This window comes from Vulpes lagopus, chromosome 1, assembly GCF_018345385.1.
Source record: "Vulpes lagopus strain Blue_001 chromosome 1, ASM1834538v1, whole genome shotgun sequence".
Classification (NCBI taxonomy): Eukaryota; Metazoa; Chordata; class Mammalia; order Carnivora; family Canidae; genus Vulpes; species Vulpes lagopus.
The window spans coordinates 88,282,365-88,301,583 of record NC_054824.1 but is presented as its reverse complement, the minus strand read 5'-3'; the positions used below and the strand labels follow the sequence as shown (position 1 = coordinate 88,301,583).

General features: G+C 41.3%; 1 protein-coding gene across 10 annotated transcripts in view; it reads left to right on the top strand.

Moving 5' to 3' along the window:
- Window positions 1–15,147: 15,147 nt before the first annotated feature.
- CD96 (CD96 molecule) overlaps window positions 15,148–19,219 on the top strand; it is an 86,885-nt gene continuing 82,813 nt past the window's right edge. For all 10 annotated transcript variants that reach the window (XM_041727568.1, XM_041727540.1, XM_041727511.1 and 7 more), the window contains exons 1-2: window positions 15,148–15,280; window positions 17,177–17,530. In XM_041727568.1, the coding sequence (XP_041583502.1) occupies window positions 15,220–15,280; window positions 17,177–17,530 (415 nt within the window). In that variant the 5' untranslated portion in view covers window positions 15,148–15,219. The remainder of the gene's footprint in view (window positions 15,281–17,176; window positions 17,531–19,219) is intronic.

The following is a 19,219-nucleotide window of genomic DNA, read 5'->3' as shown; positions in this document are numbered from 1 at the left end:
AGGAAATCCAATATCTAAACCCAATATGAGATTGTGGCCCCAATCTAATAAGAATAGATTCATTTTGTTTTATTCCCATTTTGTCACCTGCTTTGTGGGAAAAGTGAAACATGATAAATCAGAACATTATGGCCACTTCTGAGTACATATCGACTCATCATTCCCTGAACTTTTATGCCAAACATTTTGAACCATGTAGATTCATGAAGACTGAACTTCTTAGCTATCTTCTACCACGGTGTTACAGCTGTCCTCTGCTGAGGAAGCTTAAAGACTTCCTTGGGGTTAGCTTAAAACCCTCAGTCGTTGAATGATCTGGGGCTAATTTAAATTCCCAAATGAATCTGACGGGAGACGCAGGCATTCATCTGATCTAGATTAAGTGGTCCAGAAACAAGACCACTCTAGGAAGCAACTGGGCTAACTTGCCTAAGACTTTCATGGAATCTGTGGCTTTAATAAAACTTAAATTTTATTTGAGCAAAATTGTTAAGGAGGCAAAAAAAGATAAGAATCTGAGATCCCAGCCTCTTCCACTTTAGGTTTCTCTTTAAGTAGATAGATCTATTAATTCCATTTTAACTGGATTTTATAGTGTCTCTGTGCCCTAACCAGTACATTTCTATATTGGGTGGCTGTTTACTTTTAGGCTTTCATGTAAGCCCTAGCAAGATCTTCCCATTAATCCAATCACTACAGCAGGCTATGATTAATTTACTATAGCATTGATTTTTAAGGATTAGAGAAAAAAGCCTCCTTACTCGGGGGGGCGGGGGGGGCAACATTAAGGGATTATAGGCTGCATCTGCCAAAATGAAGATATTCATCCATATAATTTATTGTAATTTTCTATGTTTCATATGGTCTATCATCTTCTGTGTATTTCATGGATATCTTATGTTTTGCAGCTTAATAGCAGGCCTACCAGACTGCTATAATGTTGAGATCTCTAAAAGTCATTTAATGATGACCATTAGACTCGTCTTGAATCAGTGAACTAGAAGGCCATTTTCATTTCTGTAATCTTTAGCAGTTTACTATTTTACTAATGAGGAAACGCATGCCCAGAAAAGTTAAATGACCTATCTGTCCAATATCACTGAGTTGAGGAAGAGCTGTGGCTAGAAAGTCTTCCTTGACTCCCTTCCTTTGCATCTTATTTTTATTACCATTCTTGTAGCTTCATTAGCTACACTATTGGCCAGACTCTGTACCAAGTGCTTTCATATGTGCAACCTCACTGATTTCTCACAGAACTGTGGAGGCTAGGTATTGTCACTACCCTCATATGTAAGAAAATTAAAGCTCAAAGAAATTGTTACTTGACCAATGTCATTTAACTAATAGCTAATGAATCCCAGATTTCAAAATTAAAGTTGGTTTTAATCCAAACCCTAAATTCCTAACCATACCCTACCTGTAGCATTGCTTAGAAAAATGACATTGTGGGACACCTGGGTAACTCAGCAGTTTAGCATCTGTCTTTGGCTCAGGGCTTCATCCCAGGGTCCTGGGTTCAAGTCCCACATCGGGCTCCCTGCATGGAGCCTGCTTCTTCCTCTGCCTGTGTCTCTACCTCTCCCTGTGTGTCTCATGAATAAATAAGTAAAATCTTAAAAAAAAAAAAAAAAAAGAAAAATGACATTGCAACAGTCCCTCACTTTTCTCATTTTCCCAATGTCTCTCTTAAGGCAAAATGTGATTTTCTAATTTGCTCGTGCTCTGAACTCAAATCCTTGTCTGAAAATCACTCTCTTTGACCGATCCTTTCGCACTATATGTTACTGTGTTAGGGATTCAAAACATAGCTGGAGATTTTAGTTAATGATGGATGGCACTAACCAGAGCACAGATCACTTTTCTCTAGCTCTTTGGAAACTAGCTGACACATGTTGAAAAAAATAAATTCAAATTGTTTTCATCAAGGAAAGAATTAGACATAAATGCAAAATAACACTTTAGCAAAAGTTATTGTCATTATAAAAACAATATAATAGTACTAGGCCTTTCGTGTTAATAATAGCTAATTTTGCAGTGGGCTTACTTTCGTGTCAGCTCCTTTACATGTCATAAATATTCACACTCACCCATTTTACTGATGGTAAGACACAGCAGCTCAGAGGGGTTAAGTATTTGTTTAAGGTGGCAATGGGAAATCTCCAAGCCAAGAACTAAAGCAGATTTAACCATAGAGCACATGCTCCAAATTAATAGTTATTTTTCTTTATATTTTTGTACACGTTTGGATGTGATTTTCATATACGGTTTGGGATTCTAACATGGTGAACCAGTCTTCAGTGGAAAGGTGTCTGATACGTTGCTCCCAAATCTTCATTGAGAGTATAGACTCTAAGTTTCTGGAGGCCAAGCTAGATGTTACTTAGAGTCTTCTCACAGTGGTCACATTAAGAAACTACACCTTTGGAAAGGTTGGTTGTTTTCTATGTAAATCACCGTGTAGAAAGACTACACTGCAGATCCCCTCTGTCACAACAGGGGAGCCGCACTGTGGGAAGCTCATTTCATCCCAAGACTGACATAAACTCAAATGACTTCTTAGTTTTTAGCTCATTTTTTCTTCTCCTCCTTCCATTATTAATTTTTTTTCTTATTCTCTCTTTTCAACATCTAGGACCTTTTGCTTTCCTTTTCTATTTAAAAAATATATTCTCTGATGTTTATTAATGAGATAGGTTTTAGTTTGATTTTTCTTACTAATATTCAGTACCTGCTAATCATCTGTTTATCCTTATAAGTTTTGAAAAATATTAGTTATATTCTTAAAAAATGTTTTGTCTTTTTCCTTATTGTGTGTTTATTTTTTTTTTAAGATTTTATTTATTTATTCATGAGAGACACAGATAGAGAGCCAGAGACACAGGCAGAGGGAGGAAAGCAGGCTCCATGCAAGGAGCCTGATGTAGGACTCGATCCTGGGAATCTGGGATCACGCCCTGAGCCAGAGGCAGCCACGTAACTGCTGAGCCTCCCAGGCATCCTTCTTATTATGTGTTTAATTTCTTATTTCATGTTTCTAACCACAGGGAAAATAATAGAGCAAAGAGCTCACACAATGCAGGGTAAGGACTTCTTTTACCCAAGCTCTCTTTCGATCATCTGAGTGGCTCTCCCAGCCCACTGAGCAGATGGTTCTCCAAAAAGACTCCTTCTGAGCTACTTAGAATATCTGTGGTTTATCTCATGTCAGGATGTTTCTTAGGTCAAGGTCTTTGGGAAACATATGTGGTGGGATTTGCCTGCAGGAGGTATAATGGGGGCTGCTCTTAGGAACAACACTTACTAGGGACTGAGGAAGCAAAATGGGGCAGAAGGAGAAGTTGGTTTGTGATAAAGTTGAAGCAGAGGACTCAGGCCATTCTATAGAGGAGCTCTTGAGCTGGGATGACTCTTCAGAGTTGTCCAGATTTGAGGCATAGACCAGGCCTTTGTACCTGGCCCTCACTATCTTCTCATTACACGTGGGCTTTTCCCAAGAATGAGGCATAAACTTAGCAGAGGCAGCTCTCTTCAGATGAAGAAAATTCTTGGAGAGTGACTCAGGCATGAGCCATTAGCAGGCAACACTTTGAGCAGCAGGGGAAATGTGTGATTCAGCCTGGAATGGGGGAGTTTTTCAGCACACCACAGTATCCACTTTAAGATGCCAGTTTTCTCAGTGCTGAGAGCACGCTTGATTATCTGAGATGATTTTGCTTCAAGATATCGTTAGTGGTTTAAAAGATGACCCCTCAAAAGAAATGTGCGAGTCCTAACCTCCTGTACCTATAAATGTGACCTAATTTGAAAAAAGAGTCTTTGAAGATGTTATTAAGTTAAAGATTTCAAGATGAGATCATCCTGGATTAACAGGGTGGGCCCTAAATCCAGTGACTAATGTCTTTATAAGAAACAGAAGAGGAGATGACATGGGGAGGGGGGAGAAGGCCATGTGAATATTGAAACAGACAGGGTGATGGGAACAGTCCCCAGAAGCTGAAGAATTAATGAACGGATTATCTCATGGAGCCTTCAGAGAAAGAGCAACCCTGCTGACACCTGATTCTGGACTTCTCGTTTCTAGAATTGTCATATAATGAATTTCTGTTGTTTTAGCCACCAATTTTGTGGTAATTTATTACAGTGACCCTAAGAAAACAAATATATTATACCATTTAATCCCCACATAAGAAATTATATTTTTTAATTTTTTTAAGGATTTTATTTACTTAAGAGAAAGAGAGAACATGAGTGAGGGGAGAGAGAAGGAGAAGCTCAGACTTCTCACTGAGCAGAGAGCCTGATGCAGAGCTTGATCCCAGGACCCTGGGATCATGACCCAAGCCAAAGGCAGATGCTTAGCCAACTGAACCACCCAGGTGCCCTAAGAAGTTATATATTTAAAATCCACAGTCTCTAATATCTCTGTCTGATGCACTTCATGCACCCATGACAACAATATGTCAGGATCCAGGACTGCATGGACATCACATGGTGCTGCAGAATGTCTTGACAGATATTCATGAGAAAGGGTCTTAGTTAATAGATGGTGGCTGGGTCCTGCTACGCACTTTGAACTCTCCATTTCTGGTTTGCTTATTCTCAACAATTCATTTCCTCTCCTAATAGGTCATGGAGTAATTTTCCTTATCTGTAATATTTCATGCACCATAATGGGCTTCTTTTTCACATTATAAGGGTAGACAATTTCTTGGAAAAATCCAAGAGTGTCTACTAAGGGGGTAACATTGTCTCCCCAGGGAACACTCTTAACATACAAGGAGGTGACAAGAGGTGATGGCACTGAAGCTGAAAGGTGCTGATCATTTCCTTGTCTTTAAAATCAAGAACTAAGTCCTATTCCACAACGGTCAGAGTCTCAAACAATGTCTTAGTCACTCTATATGCAGAACATAATGCCACATTCTTCTGATTTCAACTATTTCTTCCATGAGACCTGAAATCCTCTTGCAGGCATTGCCAGTAGGGAGAGCTCTTTCTCATGATAGGACTTAACCTCATAATGCACAGGACTGGAGGAAGTGACATCTTTTGAAGCCTTTCTTGTAGAAGGGAAAGGATCTTTAACTGGCTCTCATCCATCACCCTGCTACAAATTCTCCGACTGGTGCTTCTGAGGTGACTCCTCGGAGTCTGGGCACTCAAAAGTGAGCTGCCATGGTACAGGTGCACCAGCAAGAAAGCCTGAAGCCTTTTCTGTTACAATAACCGAGGACCACATAGCTAGTCTGCTGGATATTACCTTTTTGCCCCTCCAGGTCTACCATGTTATTGGCCTGAGAGGCTTGACCTCTGGTTCCACAAATGTCTCACCCTTACTCTCCTTCCTCCCTCGATGTAAAGTGAGGTTGAGATATTTATGTCCCTAGCTCCCTACCCAAATGGTTGTCATGGCTTGCCTGCATTTCTATACTGAAGGTCACAGTTCCTATCAGGAGGCCCTCTCCCTATAGTTACTCTCTCTGGTGAGCCTCTCCCAATCCCCTCAGTCCTGGGAAAGGAAATGTCTCCCCAGTGTTGCTAGCCATCCCTTTTTATTTCTCCTACATCCCATATCTTATATGTAAACCCTATATTAAACTCATCTCAATGATCACTTTGGGGCATGCCTTTTGTTTTCTGCTTACTGACTCTGGAGCAATGCAGCTCTCAGGGAGTGACAGCTAAGTCATTAGTGCCAGCAGAAGTTGCACTGCGGCTTCTCTGATATTTTAAAAGATTACTTGCCTATATGTAAGAGACCTAGATTTTATCATATTCATTTTCCCATAGTTAAAGCATCATACTCTTTACTTTCTGGCTATCAGAGAAGAGTCTTGTCATTGGTAGAGGTAGGTTTGTCACTTCTATCTTAAGTAACGCTACTGAATTCCATGGCTCATGTGACAGGATTTATTTTCTACGGTTCATTTGAACATTTGGCAAGTCAGCCATGAAATGTCTTTAAATGTATATTGACTTTGTCAAGGTATATATTGTCTACCCTTTTATGAGCTGCTAATTTCCTTAGTCTTTTACACTTTAATGTGGACCTAAAGGTCACAATTGGTGGGAGATCCAGTGGGTGTCCCTGAACTGCTCATACTTACTGTGGTCACCCCTCTCCTTGATAATGTTAAAACAATGTCAGTAGAGAGGAAAGGTTCCTTATCGCTGTCCGTGTAGATCAGTCCTTGTGCCTGACATGTAGTTGGAGCCCAATATCTGTCGAGAAACTCTTCAGAATAAAGGATACATATTACTTTTAAGGTATGTGACTAGCTTATTTCAGTTTTGTGGACATTGTGAGATGAGCATGCTATGTTGTTCCCATTGATGGGAAATGGTATTACTTAGTAAAGAGAGTATTACCAAAAATAATATTCATATAGTATCTGTTATGTGGCCAAACCCACTCTGGGGGCTGGAGATAGAGCAGTAAATATGGAGCCAGCCTAGGCGTACATTCCCCCCAGAGACACAGCATGAGGTATGAGCCTGTTTACAGCTACTTTAGGGTATTATTCTTTGGAACAGAAAGGAGACACTGAAAAGAGTAGAGCAGGGATGGAGGAAAAGCCAACCCAAGAGCATATTTTGAAGCAGCTTACTGTGTGCAGATGTGTCTGGGTCGCTCTGGGCACCCTCTAAGGAGCCATGTAGGACACACTTTAGAATCACTCACATGAGCATCACAAGAGGAGGGATTTATGCCCTAGCTCCTGCTCCTCATGGACCATGTACTGCCCTACGGGGTATTACCTGCCTTGCATTTTCAAGTTTGTTCAGGTATCAGAATAGATGAGGGGCAGAAAGTGGGGCATTCAGGGCAGCTGAGGAGAGGTGCTTTCAGGGTGAATCTGTAAGTGGCCTATTGCTTCCATCACAGCTGGAATAAAAGGGTGGGTGGAGGGGACGTTTGGTGAGGCGTAAGGGGTGATTAATACATAAAATTCCTATCCCTGCAGAGCTTACATACTAAGGAAAGTAAAGTGACAATAGATCCAACAAGAAAGTAAGCAGCCGGGCAGCCCTGGTGGCTCAAAACCGCCACAGTCAGCCCAGGGCATGATCCTGGAGACCCGGGATCAAGTCCCACGTCGGGTTCCCTGCATGGAGCCTGCTTCTCCCTCTGCTTGTGTCTCTGCCCCTCTGTGTGTGTGTGTGTGTGTGTGTGTCTCATAAATAAATAAATAAAATCTTAAAAAAAAAAAAAGAAAGTAAGCAGTCCAACTTCCCATAGTTCATAAGCATCATGAAGCAAATAGGGCGGTTGATGGGAAAGAGACCCATGGGCGGGGAGAGGGGCCATGCTCCCTTACACCATCATGAGGGTCAGAAAAGTCCTTGAAGAGGAAGACAAGGACTAACAGAATCCAGTCACCTAACAAGGCTGTGGAAGAGTTCTAAGCAGAGACAGTGGCACACGTAGAGACCCTAGGGTTGAAAGAACACAGCAGGCCTGAGGGACAGAGAGGAAGGGGGGCGGGTACTGTGGTAAGTGAGGCCCTCTGAGATGGGGAGGGAGGACACGGAGCCAGGGGCTTAGTGGTCGGTTGTGCAGAGCCATGATGAGGTGTTGGGTTCCTCTTAAGCACCTGTATGCCTTAGAGATGTATGGAAAGAGGAGCCTAGACAGTTACAGAGCTGGCATTTGAGGTTTGCACCTCTTACTGGTAAGTGGCAGGCCTCTGACACACTGTTCTGTCACAAAGGCACACGTCTGAGTCATCCATACTGTGAGACTGGTATGTGCTGAGACGTGGGTCCAGCTGACAACCCAGCCTGGTTTTGTGGTCCCTTTTGCAGGGTCACGTAAATAGCAATATTTATGATATGAATAGCCCTTGTTTCTGTATGAAGAAGAGGCCCACATTAAAGCCATGCCTCTGAGTTCAGTATTTCTGGTATACATAACTCCACGATGTCAGGTTCATCATTTCCCTTCACTGGGCACCGGATGCCTTGTTTATAAAATAAGAGGTTGGTTATTCTGAAGTTCCAGAGTTCTATAACTATGGTTAGAGTGCGAAACTGATACAAATGCTGGTAATTCCAAGTAGATTCTAACATTCTCAGAAGCAACAAGACATGATTTAGTTTTGGGGGTGGGGGGATAATGAAAGAAAAGAAAAGCTTTTCTAACTTTCTCAAAAGTGACAAGGCATGATTTTGTTTTAGAAAATAAAGCTTTGAGGATCTTTTGCTTGCTTCAGAAGACTCTCCACACACAGTGTTTTCTGTTGTTCACTTGTTTGCATCATCATCTAGTTCTGGAAATGTGGCCTTCCCAGCTGGGCACTGGGTAATTAGAGCAGCTTCCCCATCTGCAGGCTGTGTGCACTGAGGAGAGAGGAGAGGCCACAAAGAGAAAGCAAAGTTGTTTGGAGAAGTAAATAAGAGATCTACAGTCCCTTCTCTGAGCAAAACGAAAGAGGAAAAAATACATAATAAATGGTGAAAGAACCGTGGCAATAAAATCAAATTGATGCTGAGTTACATAACATCAGATGAAGTTAACTCAATACCTTCGATTTAAAAATAGCTTATGTGGTATCACCCAGAGAGTTGGTCAGAATTCCTCCAGGGAATTAAATTGAAAAGCAAGCAAGCAAGTGAACAAATACACAAACAGAAACTTCTCAAACGAGTATGTGTGTACATCTATACATTTAGACATAAATTGCTCACTGTTGTTTACCTCCGGACATACTAGAACAGGTTAGTAGAGAGAAATGTAATGGGAATAAAAAAACAAAACAAAACAACAAAAAATGATTTCTAGATTGTTTCTTTTAAAATTTTTATTTATTTATTTATTTATGAGAGACACAGAAATGAGACAGAGACATAGGCAGAGGGAGAAGCAGGCTCCCTACAGAAAGCCTCTTGGAGGACTTGAATCGAGGACCCCAACATCACACCCTGAACCGAAGGCAGACGCTCAACCACTGAGCCACCCAGGCATCCCTAGATTGTTTCTTACTTGTTAAGATATTGGAGGCAATTTGCATTTTAATTTGAAGAATGGTTGGCTTCAACCAGTTGAGCAAACTGAATAGTTCAATAGTGCCAGATAAGACCCAATGTCTCTGTATAACAAGTAGTACCGGGTTCTTTACACAAACTCTTTCGCCTTGGGCAAGACACTTAACTCTGGAGCCTCAGTTTCTTCTTTAAAATGAAGAGCTCTGTCTATACTAGAAAATCAGTACAGTTCCTTCTAGCTCCAACAATTCTAAAGATTTTGGCATGATATGGACAACCTCTGTGTTGGGACATGGGACACGCTCGTGCCTCTGTTTTTGACTCTTCCATAAAGGAAGCAAATTTTTCAAAAGTCAGACCTCTTTTTGGAGAAAGGGAGTATGTTTTTATGCACAACCATCCTCTATTCTTAAACCACCCCGGGGTCTGAGGTTTGGAGCAATGTCTGTGGTTTCTCTAAGATCCCCAGTCACCAAATAAAGTGAAGTAATGTTTATTACAAAGGTTTTCATTAAGCCAGTAATGTGAACTAACATATTTTTGAAGAGATGTTCAGCAATGAAGACTAACTTTCTATCCCATTTACTTAACTTTCCCATTACAATTCTTCTCCCTCCAAGGAAAGAATTTGATTTAGCACTCCGTTACCCAGGAAATGCTATTAATCACAATCTATTTCCTGGTAACATTACCAATTGAGGTTCTCTTGAGTCACACCATTACAAAAGACAACCAATACCAAAGTGGCGTCTGTCCTCTGTCTCCCTTCCTCTCTTACTTCCTCTCTTACTTGCTGGCTCTTGCTATCGCTCACAAACTTAGAACTCCATTTAAAAGGAAATCATTGGAGGGATGGATTACTAGCAAAAGGTCAGATCCAGTCCTTGGTTGATTTAACTTGGTCTATTGTTTTCACCAAGTATAGAAACACAATATCTATACGTGAATCTATAGTCGTAAAAACACAATGTAGTGTGTACACACACAATGTAGTGTGTAGTTACGAACACATTTGCAGCAGTCTACAAAAGGATCACAGTATGTGACTGGGCTCCATACTATCTTTTTGTAAGCTCTAAAATCAACTGGAACACTTCTCAGGTTTTCCGGTGGCATTTCTCCCCCCATTGCATGTGAAGAGACGTCTTAAATAAGTTTCAATGATTTGAAACTGGGTGGGATATAGACTCTAAAAGTTTTCTTTTATTCTGTCTGTGTTGATCCTAGAAATGTTAATAATTTTTAAAATGTATTTCTGCAAAAGTCAACATTATTGAGCTAACATTAGCTTCCCAGGGCTTTGGCAAAACCAAGCTCTCTCTCCCCTCTGCCTGTCGGTCACTCTCTCTCTCTCTCTCCTTATTTTAACTTGCCACTGAAAAGTATTCAGTGCAATTCTTCAACTGCATTTTAAAATTCTATTTCTTAAAGAAAGCATTAGGTAGAAATTTTGTATTTATCTTAAAAATTATCTTTTGTGCATCTGTACAATAAAATACCATGCAACTATTTCAAAAGAAGGAAGTTTATCTTTCTTTTGTAACATGTATATGTCCACAATATATTATGAAGTAAAACAAAAGGGACAGGTTGGAGCGCATGTGGTAAACATAGTAAAAATCCATTTTCTTCATACATACATATTTATGTGAAAGTCCGGAGAGATGTAAGACAAAATATAAGAACTGGCTGTCTGTGGGTGGTTAGGATTCCAGCTGATTTTTATTTTCTTTGTTAACCTTTTAAAATGCATTCTGGTAATGAACAGATATTGATGTTGTCATTGGAAAAATGTATTACATTAAAATCAGTCTTTAATGGATGGAATTGAGCATGGTGGAAATGAGGGTGATAAACTAGATTGCTCTATGCTGATTGTGTCATGAAATTCTTTCTCTCACATTAGATGGTAATTCTTAAATCTCATAAAATCTTAGTGAAAACCAAAAGGGGGAGCTTGCTTCTCATGAAGGCAGGGCCTCTATCTATACCCTAATAGGCTATCCCTTGCTTTCCATCCAAAGTCCTGGGTAAGGTGGCTCTTCCAACAGGGACCCAGTACATATAATTCATGACACATCTACATCGTTTTACAGCCCTTACACCTACTATATCTTTTCTTTTCTCCTCATTCTGATGCATGAAACTTTAGAGCAGATGTTGATTCTATGTCCAATTGGACATCAAGCCTTACCTCCTCTTTCTCTGTAATGTTCCTGCCCCTGTCACGCTCTGCCCTGACGAATCAGTAGACTCTTGTCCTCTGCTGCTTAAAGAAATATAAGTCCCCTAATAGATCTTCCTCCTCCCTTCTCCTTATTTTATTTATGAGTCCACCCAATTCATCTCTCTAAAATGTTATTTTATATATGTTACTCTTTTGTTGAAAAACCTATAACTCTCTGACAGGAAGGAAAAAATGCACAGCTCAGGATTCAAAGCCCTCCATGATTTGATCTCACCCCTTGGACAGCTTTGTCTGACTCCCAAACCCCTCAATAAAGCCTCTGTTCCATGATAACAACTGCAGCAGTTCCACCTTAGGCTCTTACTGTTTACTCTGCTTGGAATGACTTACCTTGTGGTTTCCACCAGACTCACCTTTAGTATGAAGCCAAGTTGAGGTTCCACACTGACTTGATTCCTACACCTCCTCCTTTCCTAAAATCCTAGGCCATCTATTCATTCAGTTTTCTCTTCAGCAAAATAATAAGTGCCTTAAGAGCAAAAGCTGTGTTTTATCATTTGTATTTTACCTAAAACCGGTGTACTTGAGTGGCTTAGTCGGTTAAGCATCCGACTCTTGATTTCTGCTCAGGTCATGATCTGAGGATCGTTTTTTTTTTAAAGATTTTTTTTTTTTTAATTCATGATAGACAGAGAGAGAGAGAGAGAGAGAGAGAGAGAGGCAGAGACACAGGTAGAGGGAAAAGCAGGCTCCATGCAGGAAGCCCAACGTGGGACTCGATCCTGGGACTCCAGGATCACGCCCTGGGCTGAAGGCAGGTGCCAAACCACTGAGCCACCCTGGGATCCCCATGATCTGAGGATCTTGAGATCCAGACCCAAGCAGGACTGTGCACCTGGCCTAGAGCCTGCTTGAGATTCTCTCTCTCTCCCCTCTGCCCTTCCCCCTGCTTGTATGTGCGTGCTCTCTCCTCTCAATCTCTCTAATTCTCACTCTCCCCCAAAAATAAATAAATAAAATATCGCCTTAAAATATGCCTCTTCAGTAATCTCTTAAGAGTTGGCACTCAATAAATATCTCTTGATTAATGGAAACATTAAGCGACATGTTTTCTAAGCATTTGGGTAGAGAAACATGTACAAAGGTACAACATCCACATTTGAATCTTTATATACAATAATTAAAGAATAAAATCCAAGACAAATCAGGAATATTTGAGTTAACCTCTCTGCAAACCACAAAAGTAAGTTTACCTTTTGCTCAACTTCCTATTTCTGAAAATGTCCTTTTCTCATTGAGGGTAAGTGTTTAGATGGAACATTTAAAGTTTGCTCAAAACACACAATTATGACTTGCCTCCAGCAGAAATAATGCGTGCCCCAGCTTCTCTTTGTAAATAATTGAATTTGCCTCTGAAGTTCAAGAAGTTCAAGATTTCTTTTTGTGTGTGAAACTGACTGCTTCTGTTTTCTCTTTATATGCAGCAGACTCTAATCGGAGGCAGAAGAAATGCTGTGCAATTGGGATTTGGTGAGCAGGGAGGATAATAGAGATTTTCAAGACTTCCATAGAGGAGTTATTTTTAAGTACAGAGAATGCCTATCCCCATGCTGAAAGGGCCTTTAGAAAATGTTACTGGAATTGAAAAGCCACGGGGGCAATTTCCATCACCTGGGAGCACAGTGCTGGTCCGCAGGGCGTTGCTGCCACCTGCTGCATGCAGACAGGCATGGAGAGGCTATTGCGCGGGTCTTGCAGCTGTAGGACACCAGGTGTGCTTGATTAATATTCCGTGGGCATCTGAAATTTTTCTTCTCTGAAAGCCTGGGTGAATCCCAAAGGAAAACTAGTCAAATCTGACGACTCAGGGCCCCAGAGGTTTCTAGCTATGAAACCCATGAACTAAGCTCTAAGTAACACCCAGAGAGGGATTTGCCCAGCAGCCTCTGAATGGGTGCTCTGGGCAGCCCAACCCCCATGAAAGGCAAGGATTCCAAGTGTCTATAGCTCTGGAAAGTAAGTGATGTGTTCCCCTTTTCTGAATTTGAGGGATTTTTTTTTCCTGAAAAGCTGTTTTAGTTTAAAGCAGCAGGACACAGGAGACCACTAACTGCTTCAAGGGGAGGTATTGTTTAGGTTTTTATGGATTTCACATAGACAAATTCCTCTTTACCAGGACAGGTGGAATGAGTGCCCGAAATCCTTCCCCATGCTTGTCATGTGTCCCAACAGGATGGGAACACCAACCTGCAGATCGGGATCTCCTAGGCTGTGTTTGCCACTATACTCCATCACTGTTATTTGCTAGAATTTCCAGGGGTAAAGGCGAAGAGACAAAGGCACTTAGAACAGCAGTGTCTCCTGACTGGCAGTCAAAGTCTTCACACACTGCAGCCTCTCTGAAAACATCCCTGTCAATACCACCTGACCCAACACCTCCAGTGATCTGAAAGTAAGTCTGCAGGTGGAGATGGGAGTAGGAATAAAGCAGAGTCTCAGGAGCCCTGGGCTAAGAAATAAGTAACTCCATCTTTTGATCTTTGCCAGAAACATTAGCTTTGTGATGAGGAACATGTGTGACAGTTGTCATGGCAAGTGTTTGCAGTGGCAGTACAGGGGTGAGGTAGCCTGGTGTAGAGGGCAGAGGGTAGTCTGGACATCCAGGGCAGCAATTCCTGTTTCACTACGTGCAAATCTCTGTTCCCCCAGCTAAATTCTGGTCTTCTAAATGGCAGAGATGATGCCTTATGTCTTGGCATCGTTGATATTCCTTCTATGTCCTTGTATAGGGACAGATCAGTATATACATGACAGGTCAGTATATTAAGATGTCGTGATATACGATGACAATATACAAGATGACAACCTGGCCTGAATGGTCTCCCTGTGACCTCAAAAGAGCATCCACCTCAGGAACACAGCTCAACCTTCTTGTTTGTCTTTTAGGCTTGCTGGCTGCTGCCTTTATTGTAGTAGTGAAATTAGGGTCACATTTCACCAATTGTTGATATCCTTGCATGTAAATACATATTTACGCGTCTTTTTTTCTTTTTTCATCAACCCATGCTGTAGTCCTCAACCTAACGCTTGTTCTCTTAAGTTTGGAAGGTGAAGACAGCCCATTTTATCTCGAGCTGGACTAGTATTGGCATCGTATCTGCCAGGGAAGTCATCCTATACCAGGAGTCACTTCTCTAACCCCCTGAGAGTCTCAGTCCTCTGTAAATGGAATTAATGGGGCAGATATCACAGGCCCGGTAGCTGGCTGAGGTAGGAGGCTCTCTACCTTTGGATCCAGATTGTTTCAGCCTTACTCTATCTGGTTTTTGGCTGAGGCAACAACAACAATGAGAAAAACCCCTCCAGCCAGCAGGGTGGAAGATTTCCCTGCCCGACCTCCAGCCTAGGCCAGACGAGGAGAAGAGGAACCGCCCCTCTTCACCTCCCCAATGCCAGGAAATGTGGGTTTTCCTGCCATATGGGTGACAATAAAATTCGGTTTGATAGCTGATGTTACACCCTGTTACTTTTCAGATCTTATTAAAATTACACGTGTTAATCCTTTGTTCTTTCACCCGGGAGCAATTCTGGAAAGAAAACATATTTTAAAAGTGAACAGAAAAAACTGTTATGAAAGACACGGAGTTCACATTTGTTAAATGACTTTGTGTTCTTGAAATGTATAAAAAGCACGTTATGAATCGCTCTGCATGATTTCCTTTGTTTGGATTTTCGAAGCAGCAAGACTGACACAGAGATCCTGAAGCAGAGAATCTTTGGATCCCGAGAAGTCTTTTAACAAAGGTGATACACACAATTTCAGAGAACAATTTCAACATTGTTCTGTCGAAGGTTATACTTAGCTCTGAACCACATTACTTTCCTGTCTACGTTTCATTTCCTGGGGTCTTGCTGAGTGGTAAGCAGACCCAGGCGTGCAGAAGGTTTGGGGTTTTTCTGCATAAATAGAGTAGCTGGAGTTTGCTTCAAGCTATCAGTTGACTTCTGTGATTATGGAGATGCTGGTGTGAGGCCTCCATGAGACGATGGAGAAAAAATGGACCTACTGTGCTGTCTGCTCCATTATCCAAATACATTTCGTCAAGGGTAAGGCTTCCAGTTGTCCTTTCTTGTCAAATCAGCTGCTGTAGGGGCGAATGGGGCCTCTGTTCATTTAAAATGTGTGTGACTACTGCTGACATTGATCACGAAGGCAGATCGTTGCTAAGGTTTTCAGTTACGAATTTAAGTGGCAGCTATTGGAGAGATGTTAGAGTCTAGAAATGATTACTAACGAACACTAAAAACGAGAAGGGAATGAGTGGTTTGCGCCACCGCTCTGAGACATTTTCACCCATTTCTTTCCTAAGGGGATCTCTGGAGTAACTGGGAAATTGTGCTTCTTGGAAACGAAATGCTCTCCAAATGGTAGTCAGAACAACTCCGAAATACTAAAAAAATCACAAAGCCATTGGTGCTACGGGATCCTTGCTCAACTTCTCTCTCTCTCGAGGATCCTTTTTCTTTTGTATGTAACAAGCATTCCTCCTCCAAATACTAATGTCTTTGGGAGTTGAACATATGTTGAATTTTAATGAGGCGTGTGTAGGTATGGACCTGGAAGACAAAGTAGGGTCCTTACAACAGTGGGAGCCAGTGCCTTCAGGGCCTATTTAAAAATAGCAGGAGGAAAGATTTGTTCTGCATTCTGTAGCATGGGGGAATTAGAGTGAGCCCGAGTGTCTCAAGAATTAACTATGCTTTACAGATATAGCTACAAAGATTTTCAGGAGAATTTCTAAATCAAAGGAGACTTTGGAATACAATGCTGTGGATAGAATCAGAGGCATATTATCAGTCAGAGGAGAGCTTACAGGGAGTGACATTTAACTGTACTAACCTCTGCCTACCCAAACTTTTGAATCCATAAAAGTGTAATAATTCCCATTTGTCAAGTACCTTTGAGAACCTTGTTTCTTCTCCATTGCTTGACATCTTCTTATCTTTTTCCTTTGTGGCACTTGTCATATTAATATATCCTTCCTGGAACGGTGTTCCATTAATGCTAAGATTGAGGCCTCCACTATTGAAGGCATGTCAAAGGCTCAATGCTTAACATATTTTAAGTGCCTTGTACCATGTGGTCAGAGAGCTGATGGGAGAGAACCTTCTTCATTTATGTCTAGTATTTCAAAGTGTTGATAATAGATGATGCCGACCGCAGTTTATCTTTAGTGGAAACTCTACCTGAGGTATTTTCTCCCTTCCTCTCCTCAGGAGCTCTAGCTTCACGGACATGAAGGTCTTTTTGATCTTCATATTGAATGTCAAATTTCTTACTCTTCTCAACTGAATGGAGAGGCAGTTTACATGTTATGAAGGTTATAGAAAAGGCACAGGCTCGAGGCAACCAAATCCATGTTCTTCTACTTTTACTTATGTGTGACTTTAAACAAATCACCTAATCACCCTGTACCTCAGTTTCCTCTTTGGTAGAGTGTTAACAACATCATTCTGTAGTATGTGAGCAGGATTCAATAAAATATAGCCTACATATATTTTTAAAAACAACTATACACATATCAGTTTCAGAAGATGTTATTGTTGTGTTATAGGCAGCTGTTGATTCATAAAACCAAAAAAAAAAAAAAACTCAGTTGTAGTCATTGTAAAAGTAGTTGTCATAAGTTTGCTGGTGGGCTTCAATTTCTGAATTGGCTTAATTTTATTCACAGGTAGTCAGAGAACTTAAATTAACCTTTGGGCAGAGCAACAGACAAAGAGATGAATATTCTCCTAGTGTCCTTCAGCAAATGCTTCCTCATTTATACTGTGTCTCTGCTTCTCTATTGGGATCACACACAGGCTCCCTCCTACACATAAGGCAACCAGGGAGAAAATTCTTCAGTAGCTCCCTCGCCTCACCAAAGTGACCAAGGTTTTTAAAGAAGAGTCATTCCACATGAATCACGTAAACTAATGGCTCACAACCTTCCTTTTCAGGATTATGGGGGAAAGCACCCAATGCAGAAGACACCTATGCTTTCCCTGGCTCTGATGTCAACCTGACCTGCCAAACAGAGAAGAAGGGCTTCTTGGTGCAGATGCAATGGTCCAAGGTCACTGATAAATTGGACCTGATTGCCCTTTATCATCCCAAATATGGCTTGCACTGTGCTAATGGCAGTCCCTGTGAGTCACTGGTGACTTACGTAGAAACTCCCAGAAATGTGTCAATCTGGACTCTACACTTAAGGAACATGTCCTCCTCACTCACTGGAAAGTATGAGTGTACCTTTACTCTGTATCCAGAGGGTGTTCGGACTAGAATCTACAACCTACTCATTCAGACAAATGGTAAGCATGACTGGTGGATGGAAAGGGGCAAATGCTTTCATTCAGCTCTCACTGATTCGATGGACGTGTATTCTGAAGCCAATCATGTGCTGGACATGGTGCTAAGTACACAGAGGTTGGGCAGAAGTGGTATTGCCTGGGAAGGAAGACAGGAATTAATCAAATAATTCACAAATACATGTAAAATTGTAGCAGCGAGAAGTGATAAGGACTACAATGGTCTTGTGAAAGAGCCTGTCATGGAGGCCAGGGAAATTGACCCTGAACAAGCAACACCTGAGTGGAGGTCTGAAGAAGGAGTAGACATTAACACCATTTAGGAGGTGGGAGGTTTGTGAGTGATCCGGGGAGAGGGAAAAGCTTGTGAGAGGGGCTTTGCAGTGTTTGAGGAAATGGAAAATTGTCAGCGGGGCTGTGATGCAGAGGTTAAGGGATGAGGTGGGAGATATTGCAAGGACCAGATCATGTCAGATCTTGTCAGCCATATTTGAAGTTTTGATTTTTATATAAGAGCCAGAGGAAGACATTGAAGTATTCACAACAGAAGGATGGCATGACATTTATAATCTGGTTGTACTTGTGTCAGAAAAAGATCATGCTGGCTTCAGTAGGAGAATGGAGCAAAAATGGGCAAGAAGGAAAAGGTGGGAGCAAGCTAGGAGACAGTCGCAGTAGCCTGGAGGAGACAGAGTGGTAGTTTGGGTAAACATAGAAAAAAACAACAAATTTAATGTTTCAGGCATAACTAGATGTGACTCGCTAATAGAACGGATATAGAACCATGGTAGTAGGAGTGAAGGAGAGAGAAAAATTTAAGGTGACATCGAGGTGGGGGATTGCCATTCACTGAAGGCAGAGGGAGCAGAGCAGGTTTGTGGGGGAATGTCTGCAAGTGGGTTTGGATATATGACATGTTTAGTATAGGGCAGGTAAAGGTACCAAGGAGGCTGCTGGGCATTTAGCATTCATACATTCTTGCTTTTGGAGGAACTGCATTTGGAGGCAGGAATCCTAGGCTTAAGTTCTAGCTCCTTTCTGGCCAGAAATAAATTTCACCTGGGGCCTTTCGTGTACATTCTCTGAGCCCATCTGGAAAATGATGATAATAATGCCTACCCTAAATTAGTTGGTCCTACAGCAAATGATTTCGATTTATACTAATGGAAAAGAATGAAAATGAAAGCCAACAAATGGAAATGCACTGGAAATGAAATGTTTTTAACTCAGGAGCAAAGTGGCCTGTTACTATCAGAGAAAAACAACAAAAATTAATTCATGAAGACTGTGCTAAAAGAGACACAGAACTGCCCAGGACAGGCAACGGGGATGGATTTACTACCTCCTCTCCATTTCTTACCAAGAGACAAGACCATGGTGTTGGAACAATCTACCTGTAGACCAGAAGCTTCTCTACCAATAGTTTACAGTGCCCTATTCCCATTGATGTTTTCCAGGAAAAAAGAAATACTTACGTTCAAATTGGGGATGACGTGGAGTGGGGTTGAATGAAGAGAAATATGGAGACCTGTGTAGAACAGTGCTTAGCTACACATACTTTGGAATATGATAGCCTGGACTTGAGTGTTGGCTCTGTTGTTTATTATATATTTATATTCAAGTCAAGTTATTTTAAGTCTCTAAGGTTTTGTTTTCTTCCATAACAAATATGGATAATTATTGTGCCTCCTA